We start from the raw sequence: 18,878 nt of genomic DNA on the forward strand, positions 1-18,878 counted from the left end.
TTCCCTCCTCCTCTCCTCCCTGCCTTTACTCCCTCACTTCCTTCTCCACAATGCCCTCAAAAGTATGTGTCTGTGTATTGGGTGTTTTTTTGTTTTGTTTTTTTTAGATACTTTTACGGGTCTATGTTGTCGAGGTGAGCGAAATCAAATTTTGTTGTCAGGGCGATTCATTATAATGAGTCTTTCCAACTCCATTTGGCAATGCTGACATGATAGGCGAAACGATCATTAATCCTAGTTGAAACACCATCAGTCTGCCGAACGATATGTAGAGAGATCTTGAACGAACACTTCTGCTTCAGATGTCGCCTGCGTGCTGGTAATAGACGTGTGCAACATAAAGACATATGGGACTCCACAGTGACGCCGAAGTAAAAACTCACTTCATTTATACAGCGTCGCTGATTGGCCAGCCGTGCCCAGCTGGTGAACGCACATTGGTTGCCGAGTCCTTGGGTCCTGCCCACTGTTATCAGCTGGTCATGCAATGCGCGCCTAATGCTTCTCAGCCTCAGTGTTTTGACGCAGTTTTAATACCAAACAAACGGAATGTTGAGGAACCTTTACCCGGCGACCTGTTACTGGTGTGACTGTTCCGTCCACCTACTGTTGTCACTGTTATTATCTCTACTGCTGTTGTCACTGTTGTCGCTACTGTTGTCACAGCTAATGCTACTGTTGTTGTTATCACTGCTGCTGTTATTGTTATAGTCACTACTGCTGTTACCTGTATAACTGTTGGAGTTAATGTTGTTATTCTTCTTGTTCACACTACTGTTGTTGCTGTCACTGATCGTGTTGTCAGCGATGCTACTGTCGTTGTTGTCACTACTGCTACCGCGTGAGTGGTGTTGCCGCAGTCAGTGTAGAGATACTGCTGCTATTAATACTGCTGTAGACAATGGTAATATTATCAGACAAGTTTAAAAACCTAAATATGTGGCATAGGCAGGCGTGGGGAGGTATGTGGAAGCAGGTGTGGGGAGGTATGTGGAAGCAGGTGTGGGGAGATATGTGGAGGCAGATGTGGAGAGGTAGGTGTAGGAGTAGGTAGGTATGGAGAGGTGTGTAGAGGCAGGTATGGAGAGGTGGATGGAGGCAGGTGTGAGGGGATATGTGGAGGCTAGTGTGGGGAACTCGGTGGGGATTGGTGTAGGGAGGTGGGTGGAGGAAAGTGTAGGATACATGTGGAGGAAGGTGTGGAGGGTGAGTGGAGTCAGGTGTGTGGAGGGTGAGTGGAATCAGGTGTGTGGAGGCGGATGGTGGTAAAGCAAAATGAGATATTGTTACGAGGATTAATATCGTCTATTGCTAAGTTAGTAAATTTTATGTTTGTTAAAAGCCAGACATCAGTTTGGAAGCGAGTTGTGCGGACAATGACCCACTTGACAGTAAAGAACTGATCTCACTAATGAACAAGTTTCTAAGCTGAAAATTTTGAAATTTGAGGATATTAACACTTACTGCTGTGCTCTATTTAGACTATTTGTTTATAAATCAGTTAATCACTTGGTTGATAATTATTTCCAGTTCCCGAACGGCGTGATACAATATGACACGGGTGCCGAATAATTTTTCAGGGGGTGTACAACTAAAGGCACCTAGAGCTACTAAGACCACCCCACCATGAGCTCCTCTCAGTCCCAGACCTCCGTAAAATATCATGGTGTGAAGGTGTGGAACAACTTACCCCCGCCCATCCGAGCAAAGACAATGCTCCCTTCCTTTAAATCATCTCTTAAAAAATATCTACTGTCTAAGTATTAATATTTTTGTAACGCTTACTTTATATTATTACTTTTATTGAGTCATCAAAACCATTATATCATATATTGTCACGTAGATATAAATTACTATTGTAATAAACGTTATTTGCCGTCAAGACACGATCATATCTGTGTCTGTCCCTTTATTTCACTCTAACACAACCCATGTTATGTTGCTTCCCTCACTTATCAGCTGCTGTTTATCTACCCCACTGTCAAATATGTTTATACTTATAATATAAATGTAAGAAATATATCAATAACTAATTAAATAAATAAATAAATACAAACATGATAATCGTGGTAATTATCTCATATGTATTTACTAACACCATTTTACGTGTACTAATCCAGATGATACTAAATGTTATATAATAATTCCTTGAGGGCGGTAGTGGAAAGGTCTATACGACACCTCGAGTCTGTCTCACATGTTATATAAGACAAACTTGTTTTACGCAGTCGAATGTACGGTATGTTTGTACCTTGGAAGAATATGTTAAAAGTCTCCAGTATACTAAAAATTCATCATGAATATTTACGTAACCTTTCATAATTTTAACCAAGACGGTCTAAAGTGTAAACAGTAAACTTCACTTGAAAGAGAGTTGAGTCTTTTGTGGCATATTTATTAATGAAAGAGTGGAGTATTATTTGGTTAATAGTATTACACCATCTTGAGAGCGCAAATATTACCAACACCCTTAAGTTTACATTAGGACAAAGGAAGTTAATTCAAAGGCTAAAAGTGAAGCGTTTGGAAGTTTCTTGACAATAAATAAAACTTAGACATCAGAGACTAAGTCATCAGTAGGCCTACGCTTGTTATCATTAAATATAAAAATATGTTAATGACAAATTTCCGTTTAAAGACACGTAAATTTAGCATTTTTTTTTATTTATTAAACCTACGCTTAAGCTTCAAAGGACTGCACTTCTGAGAAACACGTTATTACAGTATCTGCGATAAGATATAAGATAAGACGTATAGAACAATGAGTAATGGGTGATAACGAGGAGGTCGCAGGTGACGATAAGCCTAGTTCACTCTCTGTACTCCGAGGCAATTAGTGTCCTAACACGAACGGGTTACTATGGACCCTTTACAGCGGCAGAGCAGCGAATATCTCATCAATAACAGTAAGTTAAGGTCCCTCAATTTATGTAGTACATCTTCATTATCTTATCTGCTGTTCAATATTCACCAGCTGCAGTCAACACCAACCATGTACACTACGCAATACGCTTCTATAGTACTTGTTTCTGGATCAACTGTTCACGGTGTTATATGTCAGGTCACACGGAGAGAATTTCGAGCTTCAGTATAATGTTGTTGGTGATTTAGAAACTAAGACAATAAACCCTTCTTAAATACCACGGCAATTGAAGCCCCTAAATATCATTGATGCTTTAAGTTCGCAGGAGACGAACACCCCCACACCAGGGAGTTGTATCTCTCATAATATATGTCATCCTTCAGAGCCACGTTGTTTTCATCCTTTAGAGGGCCAACGGTATACTTGGTTTTATTTTACTCCTGGTATATGCATAAAAGGTCTTAGGGTGTTTCTTAATATTTTGGGTTAGTTTCATCTCGAAGTGGCGTTTGGTTGAGCTAATTTCCTGATTGGCCACATTTAGGGTTCTTTTGTATACTACATAATCTGCATGATGCCCTGTGCTCCGGTATTTCTTCCATATCTGGTATTTCCTCTTGCAGGCTTCCCTAGATCTGTGATTCATCCACCTGGTCGTATTACCTCTTCTCTTTGTTATCCGATGTATATATTCCTCCTACACACGTGGGTTCCGTCAAGTGTTGTGGGAGGAATGAGTCCTGAATGAGATTAAGGAATTCTTCTCCTGGTATATGTTCTTGTGTCATATGCTAGGAATTTTATATAGATTTTTGCCAATGTACTTTTTTATTGCATTTTACGTGAAGCTTACAAAAGTCATTTTGCATTTTTTTTGGAAGCCATCTTGGATCATTGGCAGCCACCTTAAATTTTTGCAATCGGAGAAATAGAAATTTGGGATTTTGTCCATTAATGTGAATTTGCTTTTGTTTTTTTCAATTTCATTCCGGATGCTTCATTACCTAAATGGAAATCTACATTCACCCCAAACACAGTTCATAATCCCTGATCATACATGTATTCTCAATGATGGTAAGGCAGTTGTCCATGAAATGGTCATTTTCAAGGATGCGATAAATAACTACGCCGTATTGGCTAATTACTTCATCACTTCTATTGAGAGGAAAAGTCAAGGTTATGCCAGTGTCAAGTGTTTGAAGGAGAGCACAATGAAGCGCCGCTCAAAAGGGGCATCAACATACTTGCCTGAATATATGGTGGACGACAATACACGCATTAAGGATTTTAACATATTTCTTAGCAGCACCAAAACAAAATATCTCCTGACAGTTTACCTGGCAAGAAAATTTGTGGAGAGTTGCAAGACAGCCGTCACTACAGTCACACGAATGGGGTTGTCGTCAAATCAGACTGAATCAGAAGTAGCCGATTTGGAAACTTCCCAAGTAGAGGCAGATACACTAATCATATTGTATGGTGGTGAAGTGCAAAAAGCTGTAAAACCAGTTAGTTCTCTCCCTGTCAGCAATGCCAGTACTGGGTGATAAATCATGTATCATTATGGGACGGGTGCAAATCGTCAGCACGTGCATCTGCATCCGCGAGACCCTATTTAATGACACAACGGCATAAACTATCCTCGGCTTGTGTGGTAAGATTCACTCAGTCTATTGTCTCGTGGTTAAAATCTTCCAAGATGAGGGCTTGTGCTCCGGATACTGTCTGGATGACTCTGAAGATTTGCTATTTTCTCTTCAAAAGCTGAGTCGGCCCTATAGCACACACCTACAGTGTACTGTTAGCTTTCTTGTGTTTTGAGTTATCAGATCACACCACATAGATTTTGATGAACCTATTCTGTTTAGCTCATCAATAATAGTTGCTGTCAGGTGCTCCTTGACATAAAGTAGTACACCGACACCTCTTGTGGCTCGATAAGCACGCGGACTTCTACATACAATCAACACCTCACAGTCATGGGCTCGTGGGCGTGGGTTCGAATCCTGGCGGGTTGAGGTGTTGATTGTATGTAGAAGTCCGCTTGCTTTATTGAGCTAATGTAATAAATAAATAAATAAATAAATAAATAAATAAATATATATATATATATATATATATATATATATATATATATATATATATATATATATATATATATATATATATATATATATATATATATATATACATATATATACTGTATATCGTAGAAGTAATAATAATAATAAACATTTGAAAGTCTGGTTTCTGGTTCTTTATAACAACATAACGTGTACAATAATATTATTCTTACAGTATCTTCAATATCTAGTCAGAGCCTAGACCAACTTAATGTACAGTTTATAAAGTGAATATTCTAAATATTTTTCAGGGAGTTAGGTGGGAATGTGGTTAAGTTGTGGTGTGAAAATGATCTGTTCAAAGTGCCAGCTCATACACCTCAACAGGTTTCTATCTAACACAGTACATGAAATAATTAAATGTAGAGTATATTCTAGAGTTTCAGCTTCCGATACTTTCACTCCCCAATCTCCTGGATGATATACAGGTATACCAACATTCATTATTATTTTTCACACGGTAAAAACAAAACTGTGTTGGACAAGCCACACACATACGCACGAGCTCCAGTGATTACATATCAGTTCCAAGATAGCTCATGACATGTATCTACTGGGTATATCACTTTTGGCGTTATAGACAAAAACAGAATATATAATTTTTCTATTGTCACACATTCAGAATACTACAGGTTCTATCTTCATTTTAATGCCACAAGCAGTAGGTGTGTGTGTGTGTGTGTGCGTGTGTGTGTGTAAAAGAGCAAGTAAGGTTGGAGAATAACTCAGATTGTCTCCAGTGGCCATAAGGTGTAAAAAAACGCACCTGTAAGCTGTTATCACCTCAGTGGCGGGAATGATAACCTCTTGTTGTGTAACTCTGCTATCTGCGTGTTTGAGTGATATCATGTTAAATTTAGGGGTGTATCAGAAGCTTTGGGCTAACCTAAAAAGAGAAGTCATAGAGGAAAAGAAGAATTATATTTTACACTCAACCATCGTCTCTCCAACAAGTCAATCCCTTCTTGGAGCCATGAGTAGTCCCAACATAACCAGTCAATATTTTACTTTGAAGTTCAAATTTTAGCAGAAGAAAAGGTGAAAATTGATAAAGACAGATATGATAAATGGTAGGAATACAAAAGAATTCAAGAACAACAAACCTTGGCGAGGCATATACAGTAAAATGAGTGAGAATATCGTCCTGGACACCCACACACCTCGTCACCCACACACCTCGCCACCCACACACCTCGCCACCCACACACCTCGCCACCCACACACCTCGCCACCCACACACCTCGCCACCCACACACCTCACACACACCACACCCCACACCTCGTCACCCACACACCTCACCCACACACCTCGCCACCCACACACCTCGCCACCCACACACCTCGCCACCCACACACCTCGCCACCCACACACCTGCCACCCACACACCCCGCCACCCACACACCCCTCACACACCACACCCACACACCTGCCACCCCACACACTCACACCCACACACCTCACACCCACACACCCACACACCTCTGCCACCCACACACCCACACCCACACACCCACCCACACACCTCACACCACACACACTGCCACCCCCACCTCACACACACCCACACACCGCCACCCACACACCTCGCACACACCACACACCTGCCACCCACACACCCACCACCTCGTCACCCACACACACCTCACCCACACACCCTGCCACCCACACACCACCACCCACCCACCACACACACCTGTCACCCACCCACACACCTGCCACCCACACACACCTCGCCACCCACACACCTCGTCACCCACCCACCACCCACCACCCACACCTCGCCACCACCCACACACCTCACCCACACCACCCACACACCACACCACCACACACCTCGTCACCCACACACCTCGCCACCCACACACCCTCGCCACCCACACTCGCCACCCACACACCTCACACACCCACACACTCCCCCACCCACACACCTCGCCACCCACACACCTCGCCACCCACACACCTCGCCACCCACACGGCACTTTTTCTCTCCTGATTTATTCTTTAGTTGATGCTAATTATAATTTTTTGTATTAGGGAGTTATGTCTTATAATTTCTTGGTGTTAGTGATTATATAGTGTATTCACGGATCTGGAATAGATGCTTAAAGACCGTAGTTGTTGGGGCGAAGTTCTTTATCAAAACATCAGCATCAACATTACAGTATTTGCATAATATCCATCATCGTTGGTCAAGATTTATTGTAAATTATCCAACATAATAACAACTCCTACATCCCCGGGCGCCAACATCATGACCCTCCTGTTTAATACGACTGCCCTCTGGATTTCTTAAGGATTGACCAGCTTGGGTATATTCATGCAATAAATTTTTCCTGTGGTTCAAGATTGAAGTGGTGCATCCAAGTTTCATCCTCAGTTACAATATGACAGAAAATTAACCTTTTTATCAGTCTTAAGTTCACGAAGATGTTGACAGCCTGGCCACCTTGGTCTGGTGTCAAATTTCATGGAACACATCTGGCTGAGTCACTGTTACAGTTTAACTCCTCATAAAATGACTGAACCACGTTTTACATGAGTCTGGGCTGATGGTTCAACCATGATACATCTGCCTTGCATCTCTGTGCCAGACATCACCTGTGTGGGTTTCCCTCACCTGTCATATCTACAGTGTGCCTTCTCTCATTCTTACCCTCAGTTGTGTGGTCGACATTGACCCTTCTTAGCCTTTAATATTTCATAGATATAGATTCATATTACTGTACACAGATTGTAATAACCTGGCTTGTCCTCTTGTATCTCATGTTTCTTTAGCTTGAGCATATATCTGTGCTGCAATTATAATCGAAAAGAATATATAGAATATCAATTAGACAACAACGTTGTTATCGGTGCTAGGACTTTATCAGGTAAAAGATTATGTATCAGCGTGTCTGTACATGTCCCAGTAAACACCATAGGTGTGTCGTGGGGTAATCAGTACTCAGTGATAACAAGGTGTAGTGTGTCTCAGTAATCATCATAGGTGTGTCGTGGGGTAGTCAACAATCTAGTAGTATATAACAGCCAAGAACAACATGGGAGAATTAATAGCAGCACAGAACAGCTTGGCACAGCCAGTAACAACAGGGCATGCTCAGTAACAGTGAAGAGTGGCGGAGAAAGGCCAGATAAAGCTTAGTTACAGCACAGAACAAAAGCCAGTAAGGAGAAAAAACAGCACAGAACAGTCAAAAACAGCCAGCAGGGAGCAGTCAATAGCACGCAGCGACAACCTAAAACAGACCGTAATACCAGGGAACAGCTCAGCAGCACCTCTAAGATGGGTGGGTGAACTCGATTCTTAGTGACGGGAGTAGTAACTCGGTCTCTGAAGGGAGGTAATTAAGATGTCCCCTTCGATGTTCGCTTATAAAATACTAGCTGGGGTATCCGGCGTTGCCACATATCCTATGTCTGTCCTTAGCTAAAACTAAGTGCATACACAAATAATAATCATATCAAATTTCAGCTCTCTTTGTTAAAACCTATAGTCATGCAGTGTGAGGTCCCTATTGTGTGTGTGTGTACGTAATAATAATAATAATAATGGTTTATTGAAAGAGCATGGCAGCCAAAAGGCTGAAAATATACAGTTACATAATTGGGGAATGGGTCTCTTGATTGACAAATAATATGCTGTACAAGTAACCTTGTGATACAAATATGATATATAATAACAAGGTCATAATACAGGGCATTTCAACACAGTAACAGTGCAAAAAAATAAGGTTAACTAGGAGTGAACGCACTGGTTGACTACGAATTATTGATAATTTTTACAATGGATGGGACTGGGCTGTTCTTAAAGCGATCAGTACGTGCTCGTATGGGCTGGATGCGGTTGAGGTGTCGAACAGCTATTCGCGGACAGGGGATCACGGATGGACGTAGGAGCCTGTGTCGAGGATGGTGCAGAAGCTTCTTACCAAATTTGCAGATGAGGTGTGTGTGTGTGTGTGTGTGTGTGTGTGTGTGTATGCGAGCGAGCAGTAAGGTCCTTTATTAAGAACTACACAGCGTAAAATGGTTGTATCCTCTCTATTCGTCACACAATAAGAAAATGAGAAGAGACCGAGTAAGAGAGACATTGATACTAAACGACTACTACTCCCTGTGTAAATTACTTTTATATGATAATGTATAACCTACTTCACTGGTGGTGCCTTAACTCTACCTTACACCTCCTCCATAGACCAAGGGTTCCTCTCCAAGGTGAAGGATGATGAAGTTCCAAAGATGCTCTTCCTCTCTGTCAACCCCAACAAGGTCAGTCTCCTAAAAGTTCATGAAATTACTATAGATAGATGAATAAAAGTGTAAATTAATTTATAACAGAAACTGGGGTTTCTCCCCCCTCCCCCGGTGACCTGTGGCCGGGTTGGCTCTAACTGTTCTCTTGTATTTTTGAGCATATGTCATTACCCGCGATATCTTATCTCCTAACAGGCCAATAAGGTTCCACAGGTGTGTCGTCCACTTTCGGTGTGGGGTGTCAAAGGCTCTTAGGTAATTTTTGTCTCTATCTCTTTAATGAGAAGTGAATGCCCCTTGCAGCTCATTGGCTCATAATTAATGTTTAATTAATGTTGATATATCGCAAATAAATGCATAAACTGTACAATACTGTATAACTGTTAAGGATACCCAGGTATAGCTCACCCTTTACGGTGGTCTGTCTACCCAGCAGTAATTGGGAAATTAGATATTTCTAAAATTGCGGATTGTGTTATAGGGTAATGGTTTAGCCAGTGCAGTTGACGAGTTGTCCGGTCTTCTCGGACTATTCCTTGACACTGGGTCAATGGGTCATACAACTCGTTAACTTGGGGTGTGGTTGTTGTAAATCTAGTTTTCTATGTTATTCTTAACTTCACTTTATGTAATCTATAAATCAGGCCATAGGGGGACAAGGGTAATGAATGAAACCATTTGGGGAATTCTGGTCCAGGTAACTTAAGGAGAAGTGTTGTTACAGATGGATGAGACAGAGGTGGTGGTGTCGACTCCATCAAAGACATACACTGATGGAGGGGCTGTAGGGATCGGCTTCACAATCACCACAGGAGAATTCAATTCCGAGGGAGAATCAGATTCTATCGCCAGATTATTGGAAAAATTCGAGGTAAGATAATTATGAACTATCATACTCTATCCATTTATGAATGAGTACAGTTGGTCATAAGAATAAGTATACACCTACGGTTCGTGTTTGAGACAAGATATCTGGTAACACTGTCCTGAACAGAACAGACAAAATTACAAAATGACCTGTAATTTATGTTTTAGTCCTATATATATATATATATATATATATATATATATATATATATATATATATATATATATATATATATATATATATATATATATTTGTTGTGTTAATATTACAAGTAATATATTGTATCCGATGGTAGTAAACTTGTCGCCAAATGGGATTGCAGTTATCGTACAGCTCCCTCCTCCTCCCCCCACTTTTTCTCGTACCCTATTTTATTTTACTAATGTTTGGATTAGTAAAGGAAGGAAGAGGAGTAAATAGAAGAATAGAGAAGGGGAAATAGAAAATAGTTAGAGATAACAGGTGGGGGAGCTGAATTTCATCATGCGTCTGGATGCGCAGTTTCAACGTTACCAGACCATTTTCGGACCGTACAGCACTGTGGCCGACTGTACCTAACCTTACATTTGGGGAAAGAGATGGACGAATGAGTGCTATCCACAATACCTCTGTGTATATAAAAGGAAAGCATATAGCCTACAGTGTGCTGTATCCACACTGGTCCTAAAAGACCCAGGACAAGCTTACCATATTTCCCGCCTCATAAAACACATTTTTTCTTGAAAAAGTTTCCCCCAAAATCACCCTGCGTCTTAACACCGGAAGGTCAAATCCCGGTATTATCAATACTAGATTTATTACCGTAGTTTATTGGTGTATTGATAGTAACCAATAGGAAGCTTACTAGGCTTACCATTAATCCAAGTGTACCGTAGGCAATACCTGATACGTCAGCTGTGCACATGTAGTTGAGATGTAAACAATCCCTAAGCTGGACAGTTCCTCGTGAACAGGACCGGTACCGTTAAGTATTTGTAATATGTATAGTGTATACCGCAGGTACCTATATAATTATATCCTTTTGTACTAAATTAGGTACGGTAAAATTTAATTAATAATACCCACATACTGTATGTCTGATAATAGATCCATAAAGTGATAGTTAGCTGCGGTAGTGAGAAACATGACAGCATATAGCCAGCGACTTTGACCTGCCAGTACTGTACGGCTGGCCATTAAATCCACAAAAAATTACTTTTCCAAAATATTCCTTGCTAATTATAGGGTGCGTCTTATGAGCCGGGAAATACGATATTTCATTTCACAGCAAACGTCCTTGTATCGGGGGTAATACATCTGAAAACGACTGACCTCTCTTACTAAACTCTTTGTGACTTATTCACCTATACAGTACTGTATTTTAAGTCAAATTTATTACTATCATACTCCTGCCAACACTCTACAATACACTGATGTTCTGTTCTCTTCATTCTTTTAGTCACAACAGTAGTCAGATTGTATAATCAAATCAAACTGATGTTACTCGTGCCCACAGAAAGCCCTGGATGAGAAGTCCATCTCCCCGGTGCGGCGAGAGTTGCAACTGCGACTTCTGAAACTCTCTAGCATGGAGTTAAACAAAAGAAACTCCCTCAGTACATTGGAGAGCAACTTCTCCGATGAAAGCGACCTTCTGAATAATGACGAAGAAGATATTCTGGAGTTCACCGAAATCTTTGAGATGTTCAACTACTCGGCACCTGAGACCATTAAAAGCAACTTCGGCAACATAGTATCCTCCAAGAAAATTCCCGTCGCAAGAGCAGTTGGGAGCCACAAGAAAAAGACTTTCTTCGTTTACGCTGAGAACAAGATCATGATGAAGATATGTGACTCCCTTACACCAGGAGAGGTTTTCTTAATGTACGAAGTGTTGCGAGAGTCTAAGGCAGTTGAGCGGGACGACACTATTAAAGATCTCTTGTCGCAGCCTATCGACCTTCGCTCCCTTGAGAATGTGGCAGGATTAAAGGATGTGGCTTTTTACTACCTCATCCTCAACCTGATGAAGAAGCAAATTTTGAACAGACTCTACACCCACAAACTTTCTTTTATCTTCCACCAACTGAAGCAAATTAAGGAAAAATCAGACACTCCTCACCCCCACATCGACCGTATTCTAATGACCCTCGACCGGTATCCTGTAGCTTCACAACCCCCGGGTCTGTGTCTCATATTTATCATGGAAGAAAATCGTGCAGGGGCGCAGAAGGATCTCATGAGGGTGAGGGAGCTGTTTGAAAAAGTTTTTAAGTATGACGTGTTTGTGAAAATAAACCCCTCAAGTGAAGACATCAAGACCATCGTGAGTAAACTGAAGGCAGCGAGGAACAAGTTCTATGATAGGTGGGTCACCATCATTTTGTCCTTTAGATAAAATAAAATGATTTCAGGGAAACAAAATACTTTTTTTTTAACAAACTGATAAATGTACTTTGTTCGTGATGAGCTTGGCAGTATTGGTGTGGTTTATACAGATATGTTGATGTTGGAATTGTAGGAACTTATTTTTAGTACCATTATGTAACTAACCAGATATTTAAGGATGCCAATCATTTACTGTACAACATTTTGCAGGTTTCAGTGACGTAACAGTAACGGATTCTTAAACCTCTTAAATCCCAACTATAATTTGAACTAATGCTGTTCACACTTCATTTACTTATCAGAGTAACCCAATGCTGTCACAGGTTCTACCCAGACCTACCTAAACTGAACTCAAAGCTTAAATTTACAAAACAGACTGACAGGAGTTAACACAAACACCATCTCTTAAGTCGATCATTTTAACACCTCACTTTCCTTTACTGAATTTACACTTGCTCTGCATCCCGTTAGCCAGGCTCATGCTCTCCTACACTCACTTCAGATTAGCTTCACCTCACCTCCATCATCTCCCTCAGCTTGGTGGTGTGGTTCATGGGTCACGGGGACAAGACTTACTTGGAGGCAAAGAACAGCCGCATTCACCGACGTGTTGACCTCATTGAACCTTTCACCGAGATTGAATGGTTCTTCAAGAAACCCAAACTTTTCTTCATCCAAGCCTGTGCTGTCAAGAAAGACCGGAAGAGGTTTTCATCAAGTAAGAACAATATTTTATGATATCATTAGCTGCTGAATTTAAATGTTGGTTTACTGAATCTCCCCACATAATCTTTTGTCTTGTCAGTGACTTGTTCAAAGCATACAGGATGTTCATAAAGTCCTTTTCCGGTATTAAATATTTATTACAACAAAACCAAAAGCGATAGAATTATACATTTTTTTTGCATAATTTTCCTTAGGTTATCAATTTTTTTTTTTTTTTTGGGGGGGGTTTACGAGTTCTATGGAATTTATGCCTACTGTGGTGTTGGAGAAGCTTGAAATTGGTGATGTCGTCTATGCAGGAGAAAGCACAGTCTGGCTTGCAGAGTCCAAATCAGTGACAACTGTTCAAAGCAATTACCGCTGGCAGTATCAGAAAGATCCTCCCTCAAAACCCAGTATTGGTGCTTGGTTTTGCAAGTTCATGAATACAAGAAGTGTTTCCGAGTTGTCTCAAAGTGGACGTCCAAAGACACATTGTGTTTTCTCTTGTATAGACGACTTCACCAAGTTTAAGCTTCCCTACTATCTGGTGAGTCACTGATTCTCCTCCTCCCTTGCCATCTCCTCCTCTTCTCTCCTCTATCTGTATTTCCTACATCATATTAATTTCTGAGGATTGGGTATTTATTGTACAGTACAATAGTCACCTTATTTTTAAGTTCTCATCAGGTTTAATCTACGAGGATTTCCACCCGCCTAATTTTTGTTCAATCATGCGTTTGTGTTTGTGTCTAAAAATTCTGTAGCAATTCACGCTTAATCATAATACCAGGACTGTATCATAAATGCTCCTTGATTGATGAACGTTTTCCTCTACATGCAGCTAAGGTTAGCTTTAAAATGGTAATACTGTAACTCCAACTTCTATAGTGAATATAATTACCGATATCTGTAGTCTCAGTTTGTTACCTTTACTTTAAATATTTACTATGTGTGACTTGCTACATCAAGACATGATCCACTATGTCTATATAGGTACAAGTACAAGAATATACAGAACATAATTATAAGATATCAAGTTCAAATTTTCTGTTCAGAATTCATTATAGCGATCATCAACATTCACACCTACTCAAAACAATACTTCAAAATTCTTCGTATTCTATACTGTACTTGTGATGGGAGTCTACCTGTGCCTGTCACCCCTCTGAATGTTGTTACAGGTGAACCTGATGGAGCTTTATAGGTTTCATATTCTACTCTATGATGGTCGATATCTGTTATAAGTGTAAAAGATTGTACAGTCTCACCGAAAAGTTCGTTAACTCTCCCAGCCAGCTATTGCTGCACTGCCTGCTTCAGATGTTTGAAACTCTCTCAGTACCAACCAGAACATGAAACCGATACAAATTATCTAAAGGTTCGAAGTAACAGACTCAAGTTCATACATCTGAAGCGGGCAGTGCAGCAATAGCTGGCTGGGAGAGTTAACGAACTTTTCGGTGAGACTGTACCTGTGCCATCCAGTTATTAAAAATGGAAAAAAATGTACACGTTAGTAATTTTGTTTCTCCTCTTATTAATTTACCTTCAGCTTCTGGTGGGGAGAAGGCACTGCCAACACAGACGGACTCGGTGGGGTGGCGGGCAGCGGCGAGCACACAGTGGCAGGATAAGTATGCTGACTACACTGATGTGTCCAATGTGAACACCTTTGCCGACACCCTTATCTCGTACGCCACCATGTGGTACCAGTACGCCTCCAGGGGCGAGGAAGGTGAGTCTCCCTTCATAAAAACAATGTCAATGGTGTTGTTGTCCCTTTGTAGTGTCTGCAGCACTGTCTTTAGGTTTCAATATTCCTGGTTCCAGCCTCAATCATGGCACTGCTTACAAAGGTTAAAGATTTTAGCCACACAGGTCTCACTTGATTTAGATGTAACTGGGTACAGTACCTACTCATTCAAAGAGCATAAAACACAGGCCCCGGGTAGCACTCACTCCATGTTTCAAAAGTAAGTGTAGTACAGAATTTCAATGTGGATTATTTAACAATAAATGCAAGGAAAGTAGTTTTTGAGTCATTGAGCTGTAATAGCATTTTCATGTTGCATCTGTCTGCCTTTCTTTTTCCTTTTTTAACATCATAATTAGTTGAACTTACTATCTAACCAATTACTTCTGAATGAAAATTCCTCTTTGTTTTAAAGAAATTTAAAATTTAAATTGATAAGCGATAGGTTACTCTTGTACTTGTTATGATTATCTTTTGTTATCATCTCTGGTAACATTATCATTAATACCAGGGTCACTGTATGTGGACACCCTGGTGGACCAGCTGCTCGAGTACGGCTCTAAAGAGAGTATAGAAAATGTGCTGCGGAGGGTACACTACAATGTTAACACAGTGGGCCTTCAATACCAGAATCAAGACTTTAACATTTACTGGAAGCAGGCACCTTACTTCGAATCCTCTTTACAAAAGGCGTTCATCTTCCCCAACACTGAAAAAACAACTTAAAAAGACAATTGCTGCTCTCAATTCTTTCTTTACTTTACATTTTATCACAAATGCAATTATGTCTCCCATTCTTCATACTCAGATTTTCCTCCAAAAAATTCCTGAAGTTGAACGGGAACACCAGATCAGTATTTTTTAAGAACTGCACAACATAGAACATCGTGAGCATTGCATAGCTCAAGCAGTTGACTACCAAGTTAAAAAAAGTGATGGAAAGACTATTTTTAATTGTTGCATGTGAAAGCGTGGCTGGAAGAATACTGCACTCTTCTGTATTCAAGAAACTCGAGTTAATTTTTATAATTAACTTACATTTCTTAGATCAAACAGTACAATAGACTTACTTGTGTTATCGCCCTTGTACTGTTGTGGTTAGGATGTGTGAATAAATTACCATAAGAAGTTCAATGTATAATGTCTCCACTGATTGAGGAAGGTTTGACTCTCAGCCCGGGTGTGAAGCATCACACCTCCGCTTCCATGGTGAGGATGGTCAGTTTCTACAACTAACAGATTCCACAATCTGGTATGTTCTTGTTTCCATTCTAGCTGATGGTGCCAGAATGTTTGTAATTGATAAAACTGCACTAAGTCTTTGTAATAAATTAGATACATCACTCATCCTCAGTCACAGACAAAAATAAAATACAATGAACTTTAGAGACCACAGTACTGTGTGATGCTGTCTAGAGTAACCACCCATCTACCTCTCCCTCCTCTACTTTGACGCTGTACCTTTCCTTACATCCAGGTCACCACTTCAGAGTGGAAGTGGGAGTACAACGTCATAATGGAAGTGAGAGAGATAGATCAATATCATACAAAATTACCTAACATAAGAATGGAGAAAATTGCAGCGGGCCTATTGGCCCATACTGGGCAGTCCCATTTACACCCAACCCCTATCGCTCATATATCCATCCAACCTATGTTTGAAGCTATCCAGCGTATTCGAGTTAATGATGATGTTTGGTAACTTGTTTCACTCATCCACTACTCTATTTCCAAACCAATGTTTACCTATATCGCGCCTAAATCTAAATTTGTCTAATTCAAGACCACTGTTACGAGTTCGCTCCTGGTTGGATAGTTTGAGTACTTTTGTAATGTCCCCTTTGTTTAGCCCTGACTTCCATTTATACACCTCTATCATATCGCCCCTCACTCTACTTCTCTCGAGGGAGTGCAAATTCAGATGCTTTAATCTGTCTCTGTACTCAAGGTTCCTAATGCCCGGGATTAGTCTTGTCATTCTCCTCTGAATTCCTTCTATAGATTCTATATCCATTCTGTATTACGGTGACCAGAATTTAACTGCGTAATCCAAGTGAGGCCTCACAAGCGCAAGATATAGTTTAGGATGACCTAGCTAGTCTTTTAACTAACACTCCTTTGTATGAACCCAAATACTTTATTAGCCTTGTTTCGAGCAAATACACATTGTTTACTTGGCTTAAGATTCCTACTTATCATTACTCCTATATCTTTCTCACAGTCAGATTTCTCTATAACATCGTTGTTCATCTGGTATCTGGTTTCTCTGTTTACATCTCCTAAACTCTTAACTTTGGGTAGATATACACAATTCCCTTCATTTTCTTGTACTCGTTTAAATGCACACACATTTGTTGATACAGAATATACAAACAAAATAAAATAATTATCATCAGATCAAAACATAAAGGGAATAAACAGTTCTTACGTTGTCCGCAGTTAGCCGACATGAGCGGAGGGAGATGCCTGTGCAGTCCTTTAAATAGGACTTTATGTTTTGTGTTTTATGTCCATAGACTTCTTGCAGTCCTCCCCTACCCAATTTTGTGGTATAACTCAAAAACTATGGGGTATTAACACCATGGTCACAGAATCATTTATCCTAATGTATGTCTCAGGACTACACCCTTCAAACTATGTAACATACAGTTTCCGAATCCCCCTGTATACACACACGTTCGTTGCCGAGTATAAATCGAGTTTACTGCAGTACTATATAAAGCATTAGATATCAATATTGGGTACTTGTTATTCAACATTATTGATACTGTATAATGATATGACAGTTATCATTTTAATGTGGATATATACATACAATTTAATGTTCTACAGTATAATTATTTTGTACCTACTGTTAAGATAATTCATAAATAATTTTTTTTTATATACCAATAAAAAATATACAATAAAATCAACAGTTACAGACATTTTAATATTTCCCCCAAACACAACCTTTCAATACTGTGCCCTGGATTTAATCCCCGACCTGGGTCAAATGTGGGAAGGGTGTTTTCCAGTGTGACTTTAATAAACATCGCAGGTTTGTTCCAGGTACTAAGGTTTTCCTCCTGTACTAACACTGGACAGTGAAGATCTTAACAAAGAACAGAACGACTAGTAAACTGATAAGTGATAGAAATGATAAACAAAATAAAATGAGTGAATAAACAAAATACATAGGTTTGTCATCGCATGAATCACCTGTTGTGAAATCTACAAAAAGTTTACATTATCAATAACGCAGGTAATAATTGTTACGCAGTATATCTACACCCTTGGGAACAAGCCGTGGTACATGCCACCAACAGGGTGAGGGCTGGAGAGTAGATCACAGGTAATGTTTGGTACAGTTGTGGAAATGTGTTCCTACACCCCCTGTGGTAACCCGTGTCTCCAAACGGCCAACCTATATGACCTATAACAAACCTACTCCAGCAATTATATCCATTTATTCATAAATAGTTATGCTACTACTTCGACGTTGCCATGTGGAGACACGAGTTGCTACAGGGGGTGTAGGAACACATTTCCACAACTGTACACTATGCAGTACTGTATATAAACAATGTATAGGTCACGGAGCACAGTGTGGAGTGACGGACACAGGCAACCAAAAATTGAGGTTTCAGACTTCCATAATGAACCCTGCAAGGAAATGTAACATTAAAGTGACCTCCATTTAAGTGTAAGGTGTAACTTTATACTGTTACTACTGTGCTCGAATATCAGTTTCCTGTGACACTAAATCTGCCATGAAACCATTTACCATGTACCACTGAGGAAGTCAAGCTTATGAAAGGTGCAACCCATCCTAGACACTGGAAGTTGAACCTCCCTTGGCCTTTCTCACACTCTGATAAATGCTCCTGATGTAGACAATTTATACAGTATCATTACTGCTAAGTCTCTCACTCGTATTCGTTACGGTGACTGGTGTCTAC

At 40.2% G+C, this 18,878-nt stretch overlaps 1 protein-coding gene across 2 annotated transcripts; it reads left to right on the top strand.

Annotated features, from left to right (window-relative positions):
- The first annotated feature begins 2,803 nt into the window (after positions 1 to 2,803).
- Positions 2,804 to 16,569, top strand: LOC121858242. 2 transcript variants are annotated; one of them, XM_042354542.1, is made up of 7 exons: positions 2,804 to 2,906; positions 9,183 to 9,256; positions 9,966 to 10,112; positions 11,605 to 12,455; positions 13,013 to 13,194; positions 14,737 to 14,919; positions 15,449 to 16,569. In XM_042354542.1, exons 1-7 carry the CDS (start codon positions 2,861 to 2,863, stop codon positions 15,661 to 15,663), a joined length of 1,698 nt encoding a protein of 565 aa, XP_042210476.1. In that variant the 5' UTR covers positions 2,804 to 2,860; the 3' UTR covers positions 15,664 to 16,569. The 2 variants fall into 2 exon arrangements, with proteins under 2 accessions (XP_042210476.1, XP_042210477.1); XM_042354543.1 differs by lacking the exon at positions 2,804 to 2,906 and adding an exon at positions 7,942 to 8,274.
- Positions 16,570 to 18,878: the final 2,309 nt, after the last annotated feature.

Source organism: Homarus americanus, unplaced genomic scaffold (assembly GCF_018991925.1).
Source record: "Homarus americanus isolate GMGI-L3 unplaced genomic scaffold, GMGI_Hamer_2.0 scaffold57980, whole genome shotgun sequence".
Classification (NCBI taxonomy): domain Eukaryota; kingdom Metazoa; phylum Arthropoda; class Malacostraca; order Decapoda; family Nephropidae; genus Homarus; species Homarus americanus.